Source organism: Pseudophryne corroboree, chromosome 7 (assembly GCF_028390025.1).
Source record: "Pseudophryne corroboree isolate aPseCor3 chromosome 7, aPseCor3.hap2, whole genome shotgun sequence".
In the NCBI taxonomy this organism is placed as follows: Eukaryota; Metazoa; Chordata; class Amphibia; order Anura; family Myobatrachidae; genus Pseudophryne; species Pseudophryne corroboree.
The window spans coordinates 114309693-114327376 of NC_086450.1; the positions used below are offsets into that span (position 1 = coordinate 114309693).

Consider the following 17684-nt stretch of genomic DNA (forward strand, 5'->3'; position numbering starts at 1 on the left):
GTAGTCACTTCCATGCATGTGGATCCTTCTCTATGAATTCACCTAACTACAGTGAGATGAGTTCCTATAAAGGTTTCTTTAAATCCCTCTAATTGATTTGGATACACTGTGGGGCTCAATTTCTGACCAGTAAGGTCCCCGAAACAGGTATAGATGTTCACGTAAGGGTTTCTTTAGCATATGGTCAGGATATTCCTTCCCCTCAGTCTCTGTTTCTTTCAATGATGCATCCGGAAAAGGATCCAACAACTCCTCTTGTTAAACGGATGAACATTTATTCCATATCCAAAACAAGTTAAAAATCTACAAAATGTAAAACCATATATTAAAAAAGAAAGAGTCCCCAGGGGAAAGTCCCATGCAAAAGTGAACATGAAAACACAGTACTGCTTCCACTACTCACCCAGTCTGAGTGGAGCAGGGCTGTCTGTAAAAGATGTTTAGACAGAATCAGGTCTTGGTCCACAAGTGCACTGGGCTCCTCTTTCTCCACCAACGCGTTTCGGACAATGGTCCTTCCTCGGGGTGTCATTATTCAGTGTTGTGTATCCAAATCGATTAGAGGGATTTAAAGATACCTTTAGGAACACATCTCACTGTAGTTCATAGAGAAGTATTCACATGTGTGGAAGTGACTATGAGATGTCTATATAACAAAATTGTGTTATTTCTCTTCTTGCCTCCTGAGACGGTGTTTCATCCCAATGGAGGGGACAGCAAGAATATATCACAGGCCTTATTGAGGATAAGCGCTTTTGGACTGCCCGTGTTTTTATTATTGTATTGGTAAAAGGATTGGTGCTCCTGGGTGTGGACTGAGCTGCAATCCTGGGGCACAGGTGGCTGTAACCACATTGTTTAAAAGTTTGCAGAGTTCGCATGTCACGTTTGTGGGTAAATTCGCATAGACAGCAACAAAAGCAGATTCACATGGAAAACAAGCCCGAGAATTTATGGTAGCAGCCCTAATGGGGGTGTGGTCTGATGAGGGAGTAGGGTCTGTTGAGGGGGGCAGGATCCCTCCTCATAGGGCCTGATTGTACGCAACTGAGGCCTTCCTTGTATCTTTTGCTGCAGTTGTGTCTGAGACCAGGGGCGGATTGGGAACTAAAAGTGTCCTTGCAAAATTTTGTAGAAGTGGCCGACATGGGCAGCACAAGAGGTATAACATTCTGTGTAGCCATGACAGCATCACTGGATGGCAGAGTTGCTATACTGCAGAGATGGAATAACAGAATGAATGGGGACAATTCAGTGTACTGAGTACGGAGGGCTGCCTGTCATCGGGGGGGATGGGGGCCATATGACAACACACAAAACAGGCTCCACAGACATGTAGGCCTAACAGGAATCTTCCTGGTGAGCCCTATGGCCAATCCGCCCCTGGGCAGCAAAATACAGTTATTTTCCCAGGTACAGTTAACATTTCTTTCTCTGACGTCCTAGTGGATGCTGGGAACTCCGAAAGGACCATGGGGAATAGCGGCTCCGCAGGAGACTGGGCACAAAAGTAAAAGCTTTAGGACTAGCTGGTGTGCACTGGCTCCTCCCCCTATGACCCTCCTCCAAGCCTCAGTTAGATTTTTGTGCCCGAACGAGAAGGGTGCAATCTAGGTGGCTCTCCTGAGCTGCTTAGAGTAAAAGTTTAAATTAGGTTTTTTATTTTCAGTGAGTCCTGCTGGCAACAGGCTCACTGCATCGAGGGACTAAGGGGAGAAGAAGCGAACTCAACTGCGTGCAGAGTGGATTGGGCTTCTTAGGCTACTGGACATTAGCTCCAGAGGGACGATCACAGGCCCAGCCATGGATGGGTCCCAGAGCCGCGCCGCCGTCCCCCTTACAGAGCCAGAAGAGCAGAAGAGGTCCGGAAAATCGGCGGCAGAAGACGTCCTGTCTTCAATAAGGTAGCGCACAGCACCGCAGCTGTGCGCCATTGCTCTCAGCACACTTCACACTCCGGTCACTGAGGGTGCAGGGCGCTGGGGGGGGGGCGCCCTGAGACGCAATAAAAATACCTTAGATGGCAAAAAATACATCACATATAGCTCCTGGGCTATATGGATGCATTTAACCCCTGCCAGTTTTTCCTTAAAAAAGCGGGAGAAAGGCCGCCGAGAAGGGGGCGGAGCCTATCTCCTCAGCACACTGGCGCCATTTTCCCTCACAGCTCCGTTGGAGGGAAGCTCCCTGACTCTCCCCTGCAGTCCTGCACTACAGAAACAGGGTAAAACAAGAGAGGGGGGGCACTAATTTGGCAGATAAATCAATACAGCAGCTATATAAGGGAAAAACACTTATATAAGGTTATCCCTGTATATATATATAGCGCTCTGGTGTGTGCTGGCAAACTCTCCCTCTGTCTCCCCAAAGGGCTAGTGGGGTCCTGTCCTCTATCAGAGCATTCCCTGTGTGTGTGCTGTGTGTCGGTACGTTGTGTCGACATGTATGAGGAGGAAAATGGTATGGAGGCGGAGCAATTGCCTGTAATAGTGATGTCACCCCCTAGGGAGTCGACACCTGACTGGATGGTCTTATGGAAGGAATTACGTGATAGCGTCAGCACTTTACAAAAGACTGTTGACGACATGAGACAGCCGGCAAATCAGTTATTACCTGCACAGGCGTCTCAAACACCGTCGGGGGCTCTAAAGCGCCCGTTACCTCAGATGGTCGACACAGACCCAGACACGGACACTGACTCCAGTGTCGACGGTGAGGAAACAAACGTATTTTCCAGTAGGGCCACACGTTACATGATCACGGCAATGAAGGAGGTTTTGAACATTTCTGATACTACAAGTACCACAAAAAAGGGTATTATGTGGGGTGTGAAAAAACTACCCGTAGTTTTTCCTGAATCAGATGAATTAAATGAGGTGTGTGATGAAGCGTGGGTTTCCCCCGATAAAAAACTGCTAATTTCTAAAAAATTATTGGCATTATACCCTTTCCCGCCAGAGGTTAGGGCGCGTTGGGAAACACCCCCTAGGGTAGATAAGGCGCTCACACGCTTATCAAAACAAGTGGCGTTACCGTCTCCTGATACGGCCGCCCTCAAGGAACCAGCTGATAGGAAGCTGGAAAATATCCTTAAAAGTATATACACACATACTGGTATTATACTGCGACCAGCAATCGCCTCAGCCTGGATGTGCAGTGCTGGGGTGGCTTGGTCGGATTCCCTGACTGAAAATATTGATACCCTGGACAGGGACAGTATATTATTGACTATAGAGCATTTAAAGGATGCATTTCTATATATGCGAGATGCACAGACGGATATTTGCACTCTGGCATCAAGAGTAAGTGCGCTGTCCATTTCTGCCAGAAGAGGGTTATGGACGCGACAGTGGTCAGGTGATGCGGATTCCAAACGGCATATGGAAGTATTGCCGTATAAAGGGGAGGAGTTATTTGGGGTCGGTCTATCGGACCTGGTGGCCACGGCAACGGCTGGGAAATCCACCTTTTTACCCCAGGTCACCTCTCAGCAGAAAAAGACACCGTCTTTTCAGGCTCAGTCCTTTCGTCCCCATAAGGGCAAGCGGGCAAAAGGCCACTCATATCTGCCCCGGGGCAGAGGAAGGGGAAAAAGACTGCAGCAGGCAGCCTCTTCCCAGGAACAGAAGCCCTCCCCCGCTTCTGCCAAGTCCTCAGCATGACGCTGGGGCCTTACAAGCGGACTCAGGCACGGTGGGGGCCCGTCTCAAGAATTTCAGCGCGCAGTGGGCTCACTCGCAAGTGGACCCCTGGATCCTGCAGGTAGTATCTCAGGGGTACAAATTGGAATTCGAGACGTCTCCCCCTCGCCGGTTCCTAAAGTCTGCTTTACCAACGTCTCCCTCCGACAGGGAGGCGGTATTGGAAGCCATTCACAAGCTGTATTCCCAGCAGGTGATAATCAAGGTACCCCTCCTACAACAGGGAAAGGGGTATTATTCCACGCTGTTTGTGGTACCGAAGCCAGACTGCTCGGTGAGACCTATTTTAAATCTGAAATCCTTGAACACTTACATACAAAGGTTCAAATTCAAGATGGAGTCACTCAGAGCAGTGATAGCGAACCTGGAAGAAGGGGACTATATGGTGTCTCTGGACATCAAGGATGCTTACCTCCATGTCCCAATTTGCCCTTCTCACCAAGGGTACCTCAGGTTTGTGGTACAGAACTGTCATTATCAGTTTCAGACGCTGCCGTTTGGATTGTCCACGGCACCCCGGGTCTTTACCAAGGTAATGGCCGAAATGATGATTCTTCTTCGAAGAAAAGGCGTTTTAATTATCCCTTACTTGGACGATCTCCTGATAAGGGCAAGGTCCAGGGAACAGTTAGAGGTCGGAGTAGCACTATCTCAAGTAGTACTACGACAGCACGGGTGGATTCTAAATATTCCAAAATCGCAGCTGATTCCGACGACACGTCTGCTGTTCCTAGGGATGATTCTGGACACAGTCCAGAAAAAGGTGTTTCTCCCGGAGGAGAAAGCCAGGGAGTTATCCGAGCTAGTCAGGGACCTCCTAAAACCAGGCCAAGTGTCAGTGCATCAATGCACAAGGGTCCTGGGAAAAATGGTGGCTTCTTACGAAGCGATTCCATTCGGCAGATTCCACGCAAGAACTTTTCAGTGGGATCTGCTGGAGAAATGGTCCGGATCGCATCTTCAGATGCATCAGCGGATAACCCTGTCTCCAAGGACAAGGGTGTCTCTCCTGTGGTGGTTGCAGAGTGCTCATCTTCTAGAGGGCCGCAGATTCGGCATTCAGGACTGGGTCCTGGTGACCACGGATGCCAGCCTGAGAGGCTGGGGAGCAGTCACACAGGGAAGAAATTTCCAGGGCTTGTGGTCAAGCATGGAAACGTCATTTCACATAAATATCCTGGAACTAAGGGCCATTTACAATGCCCTAAGTCAAGCAAGGCCTCTGCTTCAGGGTCAGCCGGTGTTGATCCAGTCGGACAACATCACGGCAGTCGCCCACGTAAACAGACAGGGCGGCACAAGAAGCAGGAGGGCAATGACGGAAGTTGCAAGGATTCTTCGCTGGGCGGAAAATCATGTGATAGCACTGTCAGCAGTGTTCATTCCGGGAGTGGACAACTGGGAAGCAGACTTCCTCAGCAGACACGACCTCCACCCGGGGGAGTGGGGACTTCACCCAGAAGTCTTCCACATGATTGTGAACCGTTGGGAAAAACCAAAGGTGGACATGATGGCGTCCCGCCTCAACAAAAAAACTAGACAGATATTGCGCCAGGTCAAGGGACCCTCAGGCAATAGCTGTGGACGCTCTGGTAACACCGTGGGTGTACCAGTCAGTGTATGTGTTCCCTCCTCTGCCTCTCATACCCAAGGTACTGAGAATCATAAGAAGGAGAGGAGTAAGATCTATACTCGTGGCTCCGGATTGGCCAAGAAGGACTTGGTACCCGGAACTTCAAGAGATGCTCACGGAGGACCCGTGGCCTCTACCTCTAAGAAAGGACCTGCTCCAGCAGGGACCCTGTCTGTTCCAAGACTTACCGCGGCTGCGTTTTACGGCATGGCGGTTGAACGCCGGATCCTGAAGGAATAAGGCATTCCGGATGAAGTCATCCCTACCCTGATCAAAGCCAGGAAGGATGTAACTGTGCAACATTATCACCGTATTTGGCGTAAATATGTTGCGTGGTGTGAGGCCAGGAAGGCCCCTACAGAGGAATTTCAACTGGGTCGTTTCCTGCATTTCCTGCAAACAGGACTGTCTATGGGCCTAAAATTAGGGTCCATTAAGGTTCAAATTTCGGCCCTGTCGATTTTCTTCCAGAAAGAACTAGCTTCAGTCCCTGAAGTTCAGACGTTTGTCAAGGGGGTACTGCATATACAGCCTCCTTTTGTGCCTCCAGTGGCATCTTGGGATCTCAATGTAGTTTTGGGGTTCCTAAAATCACATTGGTTTGAACCACTCACCACTGTGGACTTAAAATATCTCACATGGAAAGTGGTAATGCTGTTAGCCCTGGCTTCAGCCAGGCGTGTCTCAGAATTGGCGGCTTTATCCTATAAAAGCCCTTACCTAATTTTTCATACGGACAGGGCAGAATTGAGGACTCGTCCTCAATTTCTCCCTAAGGTGGTTTCAGCGTTTCACTTAAACCAGCCTATTGTGGTACCTGCGGCTACTAGGGACTTGGAGGATTCCAAGTTGCTGGACGTAGTCAGGGCCCTGAAAATATATGTTTCCAGGACGGCTGGAGTCAGAAAATCTGACTCGCTGTTTATCCTGTATGCACCCAACAAGCTAGGTGCTCCTGCTTCTAAGCAGACTATTGCTCGTTGGATTTGTAGTACAATTCAGCTTGCACATTCTGTGGCAGGCCTGCCACAGCCAAAATCTGTAAAAGCCCATTCCACAAGGAAAGTGGGCTCATCTTGGGCGGCTGCCCGAGGGGTCTCGGCTTTACAACTTTGCCGAGCAGCTACTTGGTCAGGGGCAAACACGTTTGCTAAATTCTACAAATTTGATACCCTGGCTGAGGAGGACCTGGAGTTCTCTCATTCGGTGCTGCAGAGTCATCCGCACTCTCCCGCCCGTTTGGGAGCTTTGGTATAATCCCCATGGTCCTTTCGGAGTTCCCAGCATCCACTAGGACGTCAGAGAAAATAAGAATTTACTTACCGATAATTCTATTTCTCATAGTCCGTAGTGGATGCTGGGCGCCCATCCCAAGTGCGGATTGTCTGCAATACTTGTACATAGTTACAAAAATCGGGTTATTATTGTTGTGAGCCATCTTTTCAGAGGCTCCTCTGTTATCATGCTGTTAACTGGGTTCAGATCACAGGTTGTACGGTGTGATTGGTGTGGCTGGTATGAGTCTTACCCGGGATTCAAAATCCTTCCTTATTGTGTACGCTCGTCCGGGCACAGTATCCTAACTGAGGCTTGGAGGAGGGTCATAGGGGGAGGAGCCAGTGCACACCAGCTAGTACTAAAGCTTTTACTTTTGTGCCCAGTCTCCTGCGGAGCCGCTATTCCCCATGGTCCTTTCGGAGTTCCCAGCATCCACTACGGACTATGAGAAATAGAATTATCGGTAAGTAAATTCTTATTTTTTTGTCCAAAATCGCTTCAGACTCTGAATAAGGCGTTAAATGGATGAGTTGGGGACATCTCTTGGTCATTTTATCCCGCACACCTAGATGCACTTTCAGTTTGCAGAGGCATCTTTCAAGAATGGAAAGTAGGCTTACATTGTAAATTTAAAACATTAAGAGTCTGGGGTGGGCGCACTGTTGATGTCCGAACACAGCGGAGTCATTTTATGCTACCATGCATGTGTCTAAGTTACACCGTAGAACTGTATTGTGGGCATTGATAGAGAATCTACACCTGCCAAAGGGCTGGTTCAGGTTTTGATGGTATTACCGATGTCTAAAGACGCATCATTTGGTATTACAGCATGTACGGATGCTGTCATTGGGCATCTCAGTCCTTGTACATTTAGACACATGGATACAGAAACGGACTGGAGCTCTATTACAGACCTGGCTGCAAAAAGGGGACGCGGTCACAGCTCCTAGGGGCGTGACCTCGTGGCACTCCCCCGTGTCTCTGTGTGCTGGTTGTCTGAGCAGAACACTGGGATGCTGTACTGGGAGGCCAGCCCCTGACTTCATGTGCTGGACAGCTGAGCTGCCCTTGCCAGCCTATCTCTCTGTGTGGCCAGATCGCCCCATCAGACCATCGGCCCTTCTGGCATTTGCCAGAAGTACCAGATGGGCAGTCCAGTCCTGCATGGATATACTCCATGGAAGAACATTGTAGCCATATTTGTGTAAAATTGCAGACAGGCGACCGCCAATAGACACAACCACGTCCGCTTCTGGGTCCATCGCTGAATCAGCCCTAAAGCATCTACATTTGTGCTTGTCCTGTTGTAGAACTATTTTATATTCTTTGTATTTGCGTACATTTAATATAGGCTTTATTCATCACAGGGTTCAATCATTGCAACAGAGCAGCAAATCCAAACGGAGATTGCAGTCACTTTTGTTTCCCAGTCCCTAATTTACAGAGGGTTTGTGGCTGCCCGTATGGGATGAAGCTGCAACCTAATCAAATCTCATGTGTGGAAGATCCATCGGGGGAACCCCCAACAATGCAATGTGGAGTTTATTCATTTGCCTGTGCTAATGGCAAGTGTGTGTCTGGTTATTACCGCTGTGATGGCGTGGATGACTGTCACGACAACAGTGATGAACAGGGTTGTGGATCACAAAGTAAGTAATCATTTTAGAATCAGTGATTGCGTTTGTGGCTGTGCATAGTTAGTTCTGTTCCTGTGAGTTTTTATGTTGTGTTTGCAGTTGTGCTTAGTAAGCTGTGTTTGTGTGTTTATGTTGTGTTTGCGGCTGTGCATAATAAGCTGTGTTTGTGTGGATCTTTATGTTGTGTTTGCGGCTATACATAGTAAGCTGTGTTTGTGTGAGTGAGTGTTTATGTTGTGTTTGCGGATGTGCATATTAAGCTGTGTTTGTGTATGTTGTGTTTGCAGTTGTGCATAGTAAGTTGTGTTTGTGTATGTTGTGTTTGCAGTTGTGCATAGTAAGCTGTTTTTGTGTGAGTTTCTATGTTGTGTTTGCAGTTGTGCATAGTAAGCTATGTTTACATACATAGTAACATAGTATCTGAGGTTGAAAAAAGACAATTTGCCATCGAGTTCAACCTATTTGTGGTCTCCTATGCAGGATTATTTTGGTCTAAATTTTGTCTGATGCTGATGTCGACCGTTGTGTTTTATTCCTCTTTTCATAGTAACTATAGTGCGCGACTATGCACCATAACCCTGGATATCTTTATCCATTAGGAATTTATCTAACCCATTCTTAAAGGTGTTGACTGAGTCCGCCATTACAACTCCCTCAGGCAGGGAATTCCAAACACGTATTGTCCTTACTGTGAAAAAACCTTTACGCCGCATTGTGTGGAATCTCCTCTCCTCTAACCTAAGCGAGTGTCCACGTGTCCTCTGTGCTGATCTTACAGAAAACAGGTCCTGTGCAAGCTCTGTGTATTGTCCCGTTACATATTTGTAGATGTTGATCATGTCCCCTCTTAGTCTCCTCTTTTCCAGTGTAAACATGCCTAGCCTTGCAAGCTTTTCCTCGTATTCCAGCATCTCCATGCCCTTAATTAGTTTGGTCACCTGCCTCTGAACCTTTTCTAGCGCCAGAATATCCTTTTTGTAGTATGGTGCCTAAAACTGCACACAGTATTCAAGATGTGGACTCACTAGCGATTTATATAATGGGAGTATAACACTCTCGTCCCTTGCATCAATTCCACGTTTTATGCATGCTAATATCTTATTAGCCTTCTTTGCTGCAATCCTACTTTGGGCACTGCTGCTTAGTTTGCTGTCTATGTGAACACCTAAGTCCTTTTCCAGTACAGAATCCCCTAATGTTACCCCATTTAGTATGTAGGTGTAATTTTTGTTCTTGCTACCACAGTCCATTACCTTACACTTGTCTGTATTGAAGCGCATTTTCCATTTGGCTGCCCAAGCTTCTAATTTAACTAAGTCATTCTGAAGAGACTCAGCATCCCCCTCAGTATTTATAACTTTACACAATTTGGTATCGTCTGCAAAAATTGACACCATACTCTCTAGACCAGGCATTCCCAACCACGGTCCTCAAGGCACACCAACAGTGCAGGTTTTAGTGATATCCAGGCTGCAGCACAGATGGTTAAATCAAAATAACTGAGCTACTAATTAAGTCACCTGTGCTGCAGCCTGGATATCACTAAAACCAGGACTGTTAGTGTGCCTTGAGGACCGTGGTTGGGAATGCCTGCTCTAGACCTTCTGTTAGGTCGTTAATGAAACTGTTGAACAAAAGTGGTCCTCATACAGACCCTTGTGGCACACCACTTAGCACTTCAGTCCAATTTGAAAATGATCCATTAACCACAACGCGTTGCTCCCTATTATCTAATTGTTGACCCAAGTGCATATTGTGCTCCCTAGTCCTATTTCTTGTAGCTTATAGATAAGTCGCATGTGTGGTACAGTGTTGAAAGCTTTGGCAAAGTTTAAAAAGATTACATTTACCTCCTTACCCTGATCAAGGTTCACACTTACTGTTTCATAAAAGCCAAGTAAGTTGGTTTGACATGATCTGTCCTTCACAAATCCATGTTGATGCCTTTTAATGACCTTATTGACTTCAAGGGTCTTCTGTATACTATCCATTAGAATACCTTCCAATACTTTTCCCACTATACTGTAGATGTAAGACTAACTGGTCTATAATTACCCGGTTCAGCTTTACTTCCCTTTTTGAATATTGGCACTACGTCCGCTATACGCCAGTCTTTGGAAACCATACCTGATATACCTGAATCTTTAAAGATCAGAAATAGCGGTCTTGCAAGTTCAGAGTGAAGCTCCATTAGAACCCTTGGGTGAATTCCATCGGGACCCGGTGACTTATTAATCTTTAAATTTTTTAATCGGTCACAGACTACCTCCTCACTTAGATAAGCACTTATCAGTGGGACATTATCATTATTGAGATTGTGTGTTAGTTTGTGTGAGTATGTTGTGTTTGCAGTTGTGCATATTAAGCTGTTTGTGTGAGTATGTTGTATTTGCAGTGTGGATAGTAAGTTGTGTTTGTGTGAGTATGTTGTGCTTGCAATTGTGCATAGTAAGCTGTGTTTGTGTGAGTATGCTGTGCTTACAGTTGTGCATAGTAAGCTGTGTTTTTGTAAGTGTCTATGTTGTGTTTGCAGTTGTGCATAGTAAGCTGTGCTTGTGTGAGTACAGTATGTTGTGTTTGCAGTTGTGCATAGTAAGCTCTGTTTGTGTGAGTATGTTGTGCTTGCAGATGGGAATAGTAAGCTGTGTTTGCGTGAGTGTCTATGTTGTATTTGCAGTTGTGCATAGTAAACTGTTTGTGATTGTCTATGTTGTATTTGCAGTTGTTCATAGTAAGCTGTGTTTGTGTGAGTACAATATGTTGTGTTTGCAGTAGTGCATAGTTAGCTGTGTTTGTGTGAGTATGTTGTGCTTGCAGATGGGAATAGTAAGCTGTGTTTGCGTGAGTGTCTATGTTGTGTTTGAAGTTGTGCATAGTCAGCTGTGTTTGTGTGAGTATGTTGTGTTTGCAGTTGTCAGTTGTACATAGTAAGCTGTGTTTGTGTGACTATGTTGTGTTTGCAGTAGTGCATAGTAAGCTGTGTTTCTGTGAGTGTTTATGTTGTGTTTGCAGTTGTGCATAGTAACCTTTGTTTGTGTGAGTGTTTATGTTGTGTCTGCAGTTGTGCATAGTAACCTTTGTTTGTGTGAGTGTTTATGTTGTGTCTGCAGTTGTGCATAGTAAGCAGTGTTTGTGTGACTATGTTGTGTTTTTGGTTCTGCACAGTAAACTGTGTTTGTGTGAGTGAATATAATGGGAATGAAAGCAGATAGCAACGCTATCAGTATACTTTTTGGCCCTTATGGGCTTATGGAAATGTTGTATATAATATCATATACACGTCAATACACTTTTAACTTGCTCTTAGTAAAAAAGACAATAGATACTGTAGCTATAAAAATATTATTAAATTATATAATATCACTATATGAAATCATTATCATATATTAAAATTACTTTAAATAGCTTAATATTGATGCAGCAGACTTCCATGTTATTTTCATCATCATCCTCCTAATCAATGCATGTGTTTTGTACAGATATCACATGTTCCTCCAGAGCTTATACATGCAGCAATGGACAGTGCATACCACGGAATTGGCAATGTGATAGGCACAATGACTGCATAGATGGAAGTGATGAGCGGAACTGTCCGACTCAGGGACCTCGATCATGTCCTGCCACCTCTTACACCTGTAATAATAACAACTGCATTCCTCGCATATGGGTCTGTGACACAGATAATGACTGCGGCGATGGATCAGATGAGTTGAACTGCAGTAAGTGTTCATACATAGCTTAAGTTGCAAGTTGTTTTAGGGCTCTCCTACCGAACAACAACTTTTAGCATTCCCTACCACCCAAGGAGAGTTGCATTGCATCAGAGTATCTAAACATTAACATCCAATAGCCATCATATAAGGTCCCTGAATAAATTGTGCTTTTAAGCACACCGATATCTAACGTTTATACTTGCAACTTACATTATTATATTGTCACGATATTTGTAGATTTCACGGGGACCTGTGAGCCAGGCCAGTTCCAGTGTCCAGATCATCGCTGCATTGATGCGCTTTATGTTTGTGATGGGGATCAGGATTGCGTTGATGGCTCTGATGAAAGAAACTGCGGTAAGTGTTACCAGTAACCAGTGCGGTATCCTGACCTTAGCAGATGTGGTTTTATTTACAGTACAGGTATAATTTTTTGTTTTGCTTAGTTTACAATTGCACATCCTCACAATTTGCCTGTGTGAGTGGCAAGCAGTGTATCAGCAGCTTCTACCAGTGTGATGGCGTCTTCGATTGCAATGATCACTCTGACGAATCGAACTGTCGTAAGTAAATTAACCATGCAAGTGGACTTTTTTCTATTACATTATATTATTAATATTTACATAATTAGACAATGAAGACGGCTATTTATTTTGTAATTTGGTGTAGGGGCTTTCTCTGGACACTCTTACTGACATTCACAATATACAGGCAAGACATGTTATTATGTTTTATTTATAACTGATATGCTGAGCTGTTCAGCTTTGTACATGGGTGAGATACAATAAACATAGGGGGGGATTCAGGTCTGGTTGCAAATGAATGTCAGACCCAAAGTACTGATATTCAGGGGTGTGGTATTGAAGGTCAACCACACTTTAGGTCGACAGTGTCTAGGTCGACCACTATTGGTCGACAGTAACTAGGTCGACAGGGATTCTAGGTCGACAGGGTCTCTAGTTTTTTAAATCTTTTTTTGGTGTCGTTTTCACTGTACAGTGACCGGGAACCCCAATTAGTGCACCGCGTCCACTCGCATGGTGAGCGAAGGTGTCTTGCTCCGCTACCGCTGCACTCGGCACAGGTTACCATTCCCAATCGTAGTCCACGTGGATCGTAAAGTTTGAAAAAGTTTAAAAAAAGAATAAAAAAAGACTCATGTTGACCTTTTGACCTGTCGATTTAGAACATGTCGAACCTAGTTGCTGTCGACCAATTGTGATCGACCTAAGTCTTGTCGACCTAGAGACCGAACACCAATATTCGGTACATTGTGCATATGCCAGACCCATACTGTGTAGTACGGGGCCCTGCATTGTCGGATGTAAGATGGCTGTTTGGTGGCGGGAAGGGGGCGGCAATGGCCTCCATTTCCCAAAACGGAAGACTCACAATCAAATACTTTCCAGTGTTCTTTATCTACAGGGTTGGGAGATTCAAATGTACTAGTTTGCAAGATTTACTTTGCTATATATTGTTTTTTATACTTTCAGCAACAAGGCCAGCAGGGATGTGTCATCAACATGAATTCCAGTGTCAGTCCGACGGGACTTGTATCCCCTCAAACTGGGAATGTGATGGTCACCCGGATTGTGTTGATGGCTCAGATGAGCATCACAGTTGTCCAGTTAGAACCTGCTCTCCCTCCCAATTCCAGTGTGACAATGGAAACTGCATTTTTCGGGCTTGGATCTGCGATGGAGATAATGATTGCCGGGACATGAGTGATGAGAAAGACTGCCCAACTCCACCTTTCAGCTGCCCTAGCAGTCAGTGGCAGTGCCCGGGCCTCAGTGTCTGTGTCAACATCAGCAAAGTATGTGATAACACGCCTGACTGTCCCAATGGGGCGGATGAGTCTCCGCTTTGCAGTAAGTGTGCACTTGGAATCTAATCATACTGTACCTTTATAACAAACAAAAAGTTGAGAGCTCAGTGTTCTATGAGACTCCCCAGTCCCCGAGACAATGTTTTCACTATTTTGATCTATAACTTCTCTATTAAGCAAAATGATAATTATTCTGCATGTAATCGGGGACGAATAATCAAGCTTCAATAATTGCTTCTTAAAATAATCTCATGGCTAGCCATAGAGAGTGGCATTAATCACTGAAATGTTTCTCACCAACCTCTCTTCTAAATATTGTGGTACAAATCTTATAATCATGAATGTTAATTAATCAAATGTGCATGATTCACCCCTGATTTATAATTTTTTTCTCTCACTTTTTTTCTTTCTTTCTCTTAAATCGATGCAAATGTTAAGATGAACCACAGCCAGGTATTGTGAATTTCTACCAAATATTTCTAGTGATTGTATATTGTTTTTAAAGTAATGCAGAATGTTTATAGTGGTATAAATACAGAGAAAGGTCTATTTTTCTATCAATTAATATGATTACTATTGGACAAGTAAAGAATGAGGAATTAGTTACAACACCTACGTAGTACATCATTTAAAAAGTATGGACCTATAAAAAAAAAAATCTTTACATTGGTCCATTCCTATTAGCCCTAATTATTACTTTACAATCTGAGCCTTAAGGCCAGTACTCACGGCCCGATGCTGGAGAGATGTGTGCTGAGCGAACCGCTCAGCACACATCTCTCCCGGCGCTCAGCACAGCGCGATCTGTGCTGAGCATGCGGGGGGAGACGGGGGGGCCGCTCACTTCACCCAGCGGGTGAAGTGAGCGACCCGCTAGATTGGCCTGCATGCAGGCCAATCTAGCAGCAGCGATAGCGATGTGCGGGGCCACGCATCGCTATCGCTGAGGGGGCTACACACGGAGCGATCATGCCGATATTCTAAGCAATCTAGTCAGATTGCTTAGAATATCGCTCCGTGAGTACCCCCCTTTACTCTGAGTCTGACGTGATTATCAGCAGACTGTGCATGCACAGCACCAAACATACGCACCGCATGCACAGCACCAAACATACGCACCGCATGCACAGCATCAGACATACTTGCCACGTGCACCGCATAAGGCATGGGCGCCGCATACCTGCACCAAACCACCATACCTGCACCAAACATTTATGAGGCGTGCACCGCACCAGACATTTGTGCTGCATGCACCGCACCAGATATTCGTGCTGCATGCACAGCACTAGACATGTGCATCACATGCACATCACCAGACATGCACGTCACATGCACAACACCAGACAGGCATGCCACATGCACAGCACTAGACATGTGCACCACATGCACATTACCAGACATGCATGTTGCATGCATAGCACCAGACATGCATGCCACTTGCACATCACCAGACATGTACACCACATGCACATCACCAGACATGGGCACTGCATGCACAGCAGCAGACATACTCGCCATGTGCACCGCATCAGGCATGGTCACTGCATGCACCGCACCTGCACCAAACATTCGCGCTGCATACACCGCACCAGACATTCGTGCTGCATGCACATCATCAGACATTCGTGCTGCATGTACAGCACCAGACATGCATACCGCCGCATGCACAGTGCCAGACAAATGCGCTGCATGCCCAGCACCAGACATACAATATGCCCCGCATGCCTAGAACCAGACATATAATATGCGTCACATCCACAGCACCAGAGGATTTGAGAGCAGACGGTTTGCTCCTTGCATGGCTGTAAAATAGGTGTTTTTGGGCGGTTACCCTGCAGACCCACAGAACAGATGTATCTCGTGAAACTGTGGTGTGAGTGATTTGGGCTTGGGTTATGGCTTCTATGTTTGTTTGATGTGTATTGACTCAGATAGGATGCCTGTTTCAGTCAGACCTTTTGCATCCAGCAGGGGGTGGATGTAAGTGCCTATATTAATGATGGTGGTTGTGGCTGGACTAATAGTGGGCCGAGTGATGCATACTGTATGCATGAAGCATGATGAGGTAGACGGATAGATGCTCGTAGTAGCATACTGTAGTAAATCTGGCAGCTATGGGCGTTCACATATGTCAGACCTTTGTGTCCGACCCACAAATTAAACCTTCTATGTTAAAAACAATATACTATGGTTTATATAAATACTCTTTTTTTTGCTTAAATACTCACTATTGAAGAAGATGCATAATTACCCTGATTTCTGATAAAAGGGTAAAAACTATAAATACATTTTATGTTTGCTTTGAATGGGGAATATATGTTTGTATACACCAAAATCCAATTTTGTTTTGGATCACCATGTCCAATTGAAATTTGTCCTAGTACCATATTCTTTATGATTGCTCTTACTGTAAAGAACCCTTCCTATGCCATTGATTGGTTTTCTTCAGGACATTACATTTAAGTTTGAGGACATTCATTTTGACATTGGAACGAATGCCCTTGAAACCAGATTGTGCGTACACACTGGTACAGGTTTTACGGACTGATCATGTTATGTCCTTCATTAGCATAAACAAGGTCGCTGGCGATATTGCTAGGTTTGATGTGCAGCACATCAAACCTAGCATCCGTTGCTAGTGACTGCGGGAACGCACCAGCGACGTGCAGTCGGGAGGCAGTGCCTCCCCTGTCATTAATGATTAAAATAATACAAAGAAGATACATAAGACACATATTCTGTGTCATATCATATGTGTCCTATTTATATTATTGTAATCATTTTAGTATAGTAATCTAGTTTGGGAGGCACTGATAGCAAGTGCCTCCCGTAAACAGTGGGAACGGGGATGAAGCGGGGGCAGGGCCAAGCGCTGACCTGTAAAAGCCCATTAGTAAAAGAGAGGAAAGAGGCACTTATACAAGTGCCTCACTGACAGTGATGGGCTTTCAGGCATGGCCCTGTCAGCGAGACAGCTGTGATTGGACAGCAGATCCAGTGCTGGATCCGCAGGTCCAATCACCCATACGCGGCATGGGGAAGTGGTGGCGGGACCCGGCAGTTACTAATGTTGGAGCTGTCTCAGGTCACTACAGCAGCAGTGGCCTTGGGAAGCCCAGAGCAGGAGTGCATGCGGCGGTGGTGGCGGTAGTGGCCAGCACTTTCCCATCTCATTCCTCCGCCGGGTCTGCCCACCCAGCCAGCAGCAGCGCATTGTGATTATATATATATATATATATATAATATATATATGTGTGTGTGCCTCCGCAGCCAAACACCTCACCGCACGTCACTGGACTAAGCAATGTAGGCGATTTGTCGTTACAAGGCAGCAAATTGGCCCAACATCACTCCAATGTGTAGCCATCTTATTATCCTAATATTAACTAAAAGGTTTATAATGACATTTAGATTTATGCTTACTTGTTTTTAAAAAAATCTTCATTAACTTCTCTCTCGTGTCCACTGTTTTGAGAATGAACATAACAAGAATATGTTGTTGCTTTGTTCTTGTAAATAGACAAAGAGAGTTGTGCCGACAGCAATGGCGGTTGCACACAAGACTGCATTCAGGGACCTTTCGGAGCTCAATGCATCTGCCGAATGGGATACCAGCTTTTAAATGACTCTAAGACATGTGAAGATATCAACGAGTGCCTCTCTCCGGGGTCTTGCAGTCAAACCTGTAATAATGAAAGGGGATCGTTCAGGTGTTACTGTGATGAGGGTTATATTTTGGAACCCAATGGAAGAACATGTAAAGCTTCAGGTATGTAGCTGAAGAGCTGATGAATATTCCATTTGTTTGTTATTTGTATTGTCAGACGTTCTCATTGCAAGTAATACAGCGGCTGTACTGTATGTGCAGTAGTAGTCTTATTCTGTATTACTTAT

At 45.4% G+C, this 17684-nt stretch overlaps 1 protein-coding gene across 1 annotated transcript in view; it reads left to right on the forward strand.

The window, feature by feature from the left end:
- Positions 1-17684, forward strand: part of LRP2 (LDL receptor related protein 2) — a 449269-nt gene that overhangs the window by 178670 nt on the left and 252915 nt on the right. The window contains exons 23-28 of the mRNA XM_063932587.1: positions 7980-8261; positions 11729-11968; positions 12200-12319; positions 12409-12525; positions 13456-13833; positions 17311-17559. Coding sequence (XP_063788657.1) covers positions 7980-8261; positions 11729-11968; positions 12200-12319; positions 12409-12525; positions 13456-13833; positions 17311-17559 — 1386 coding nt within the window. The remainder of the gene's footprint in view (positions 1-7979; positions 8262-11728; positions 11969-12199; positions 12320-12408; positions 12526-13455; positions 13834-17310; positions 17560-17684) is intronic.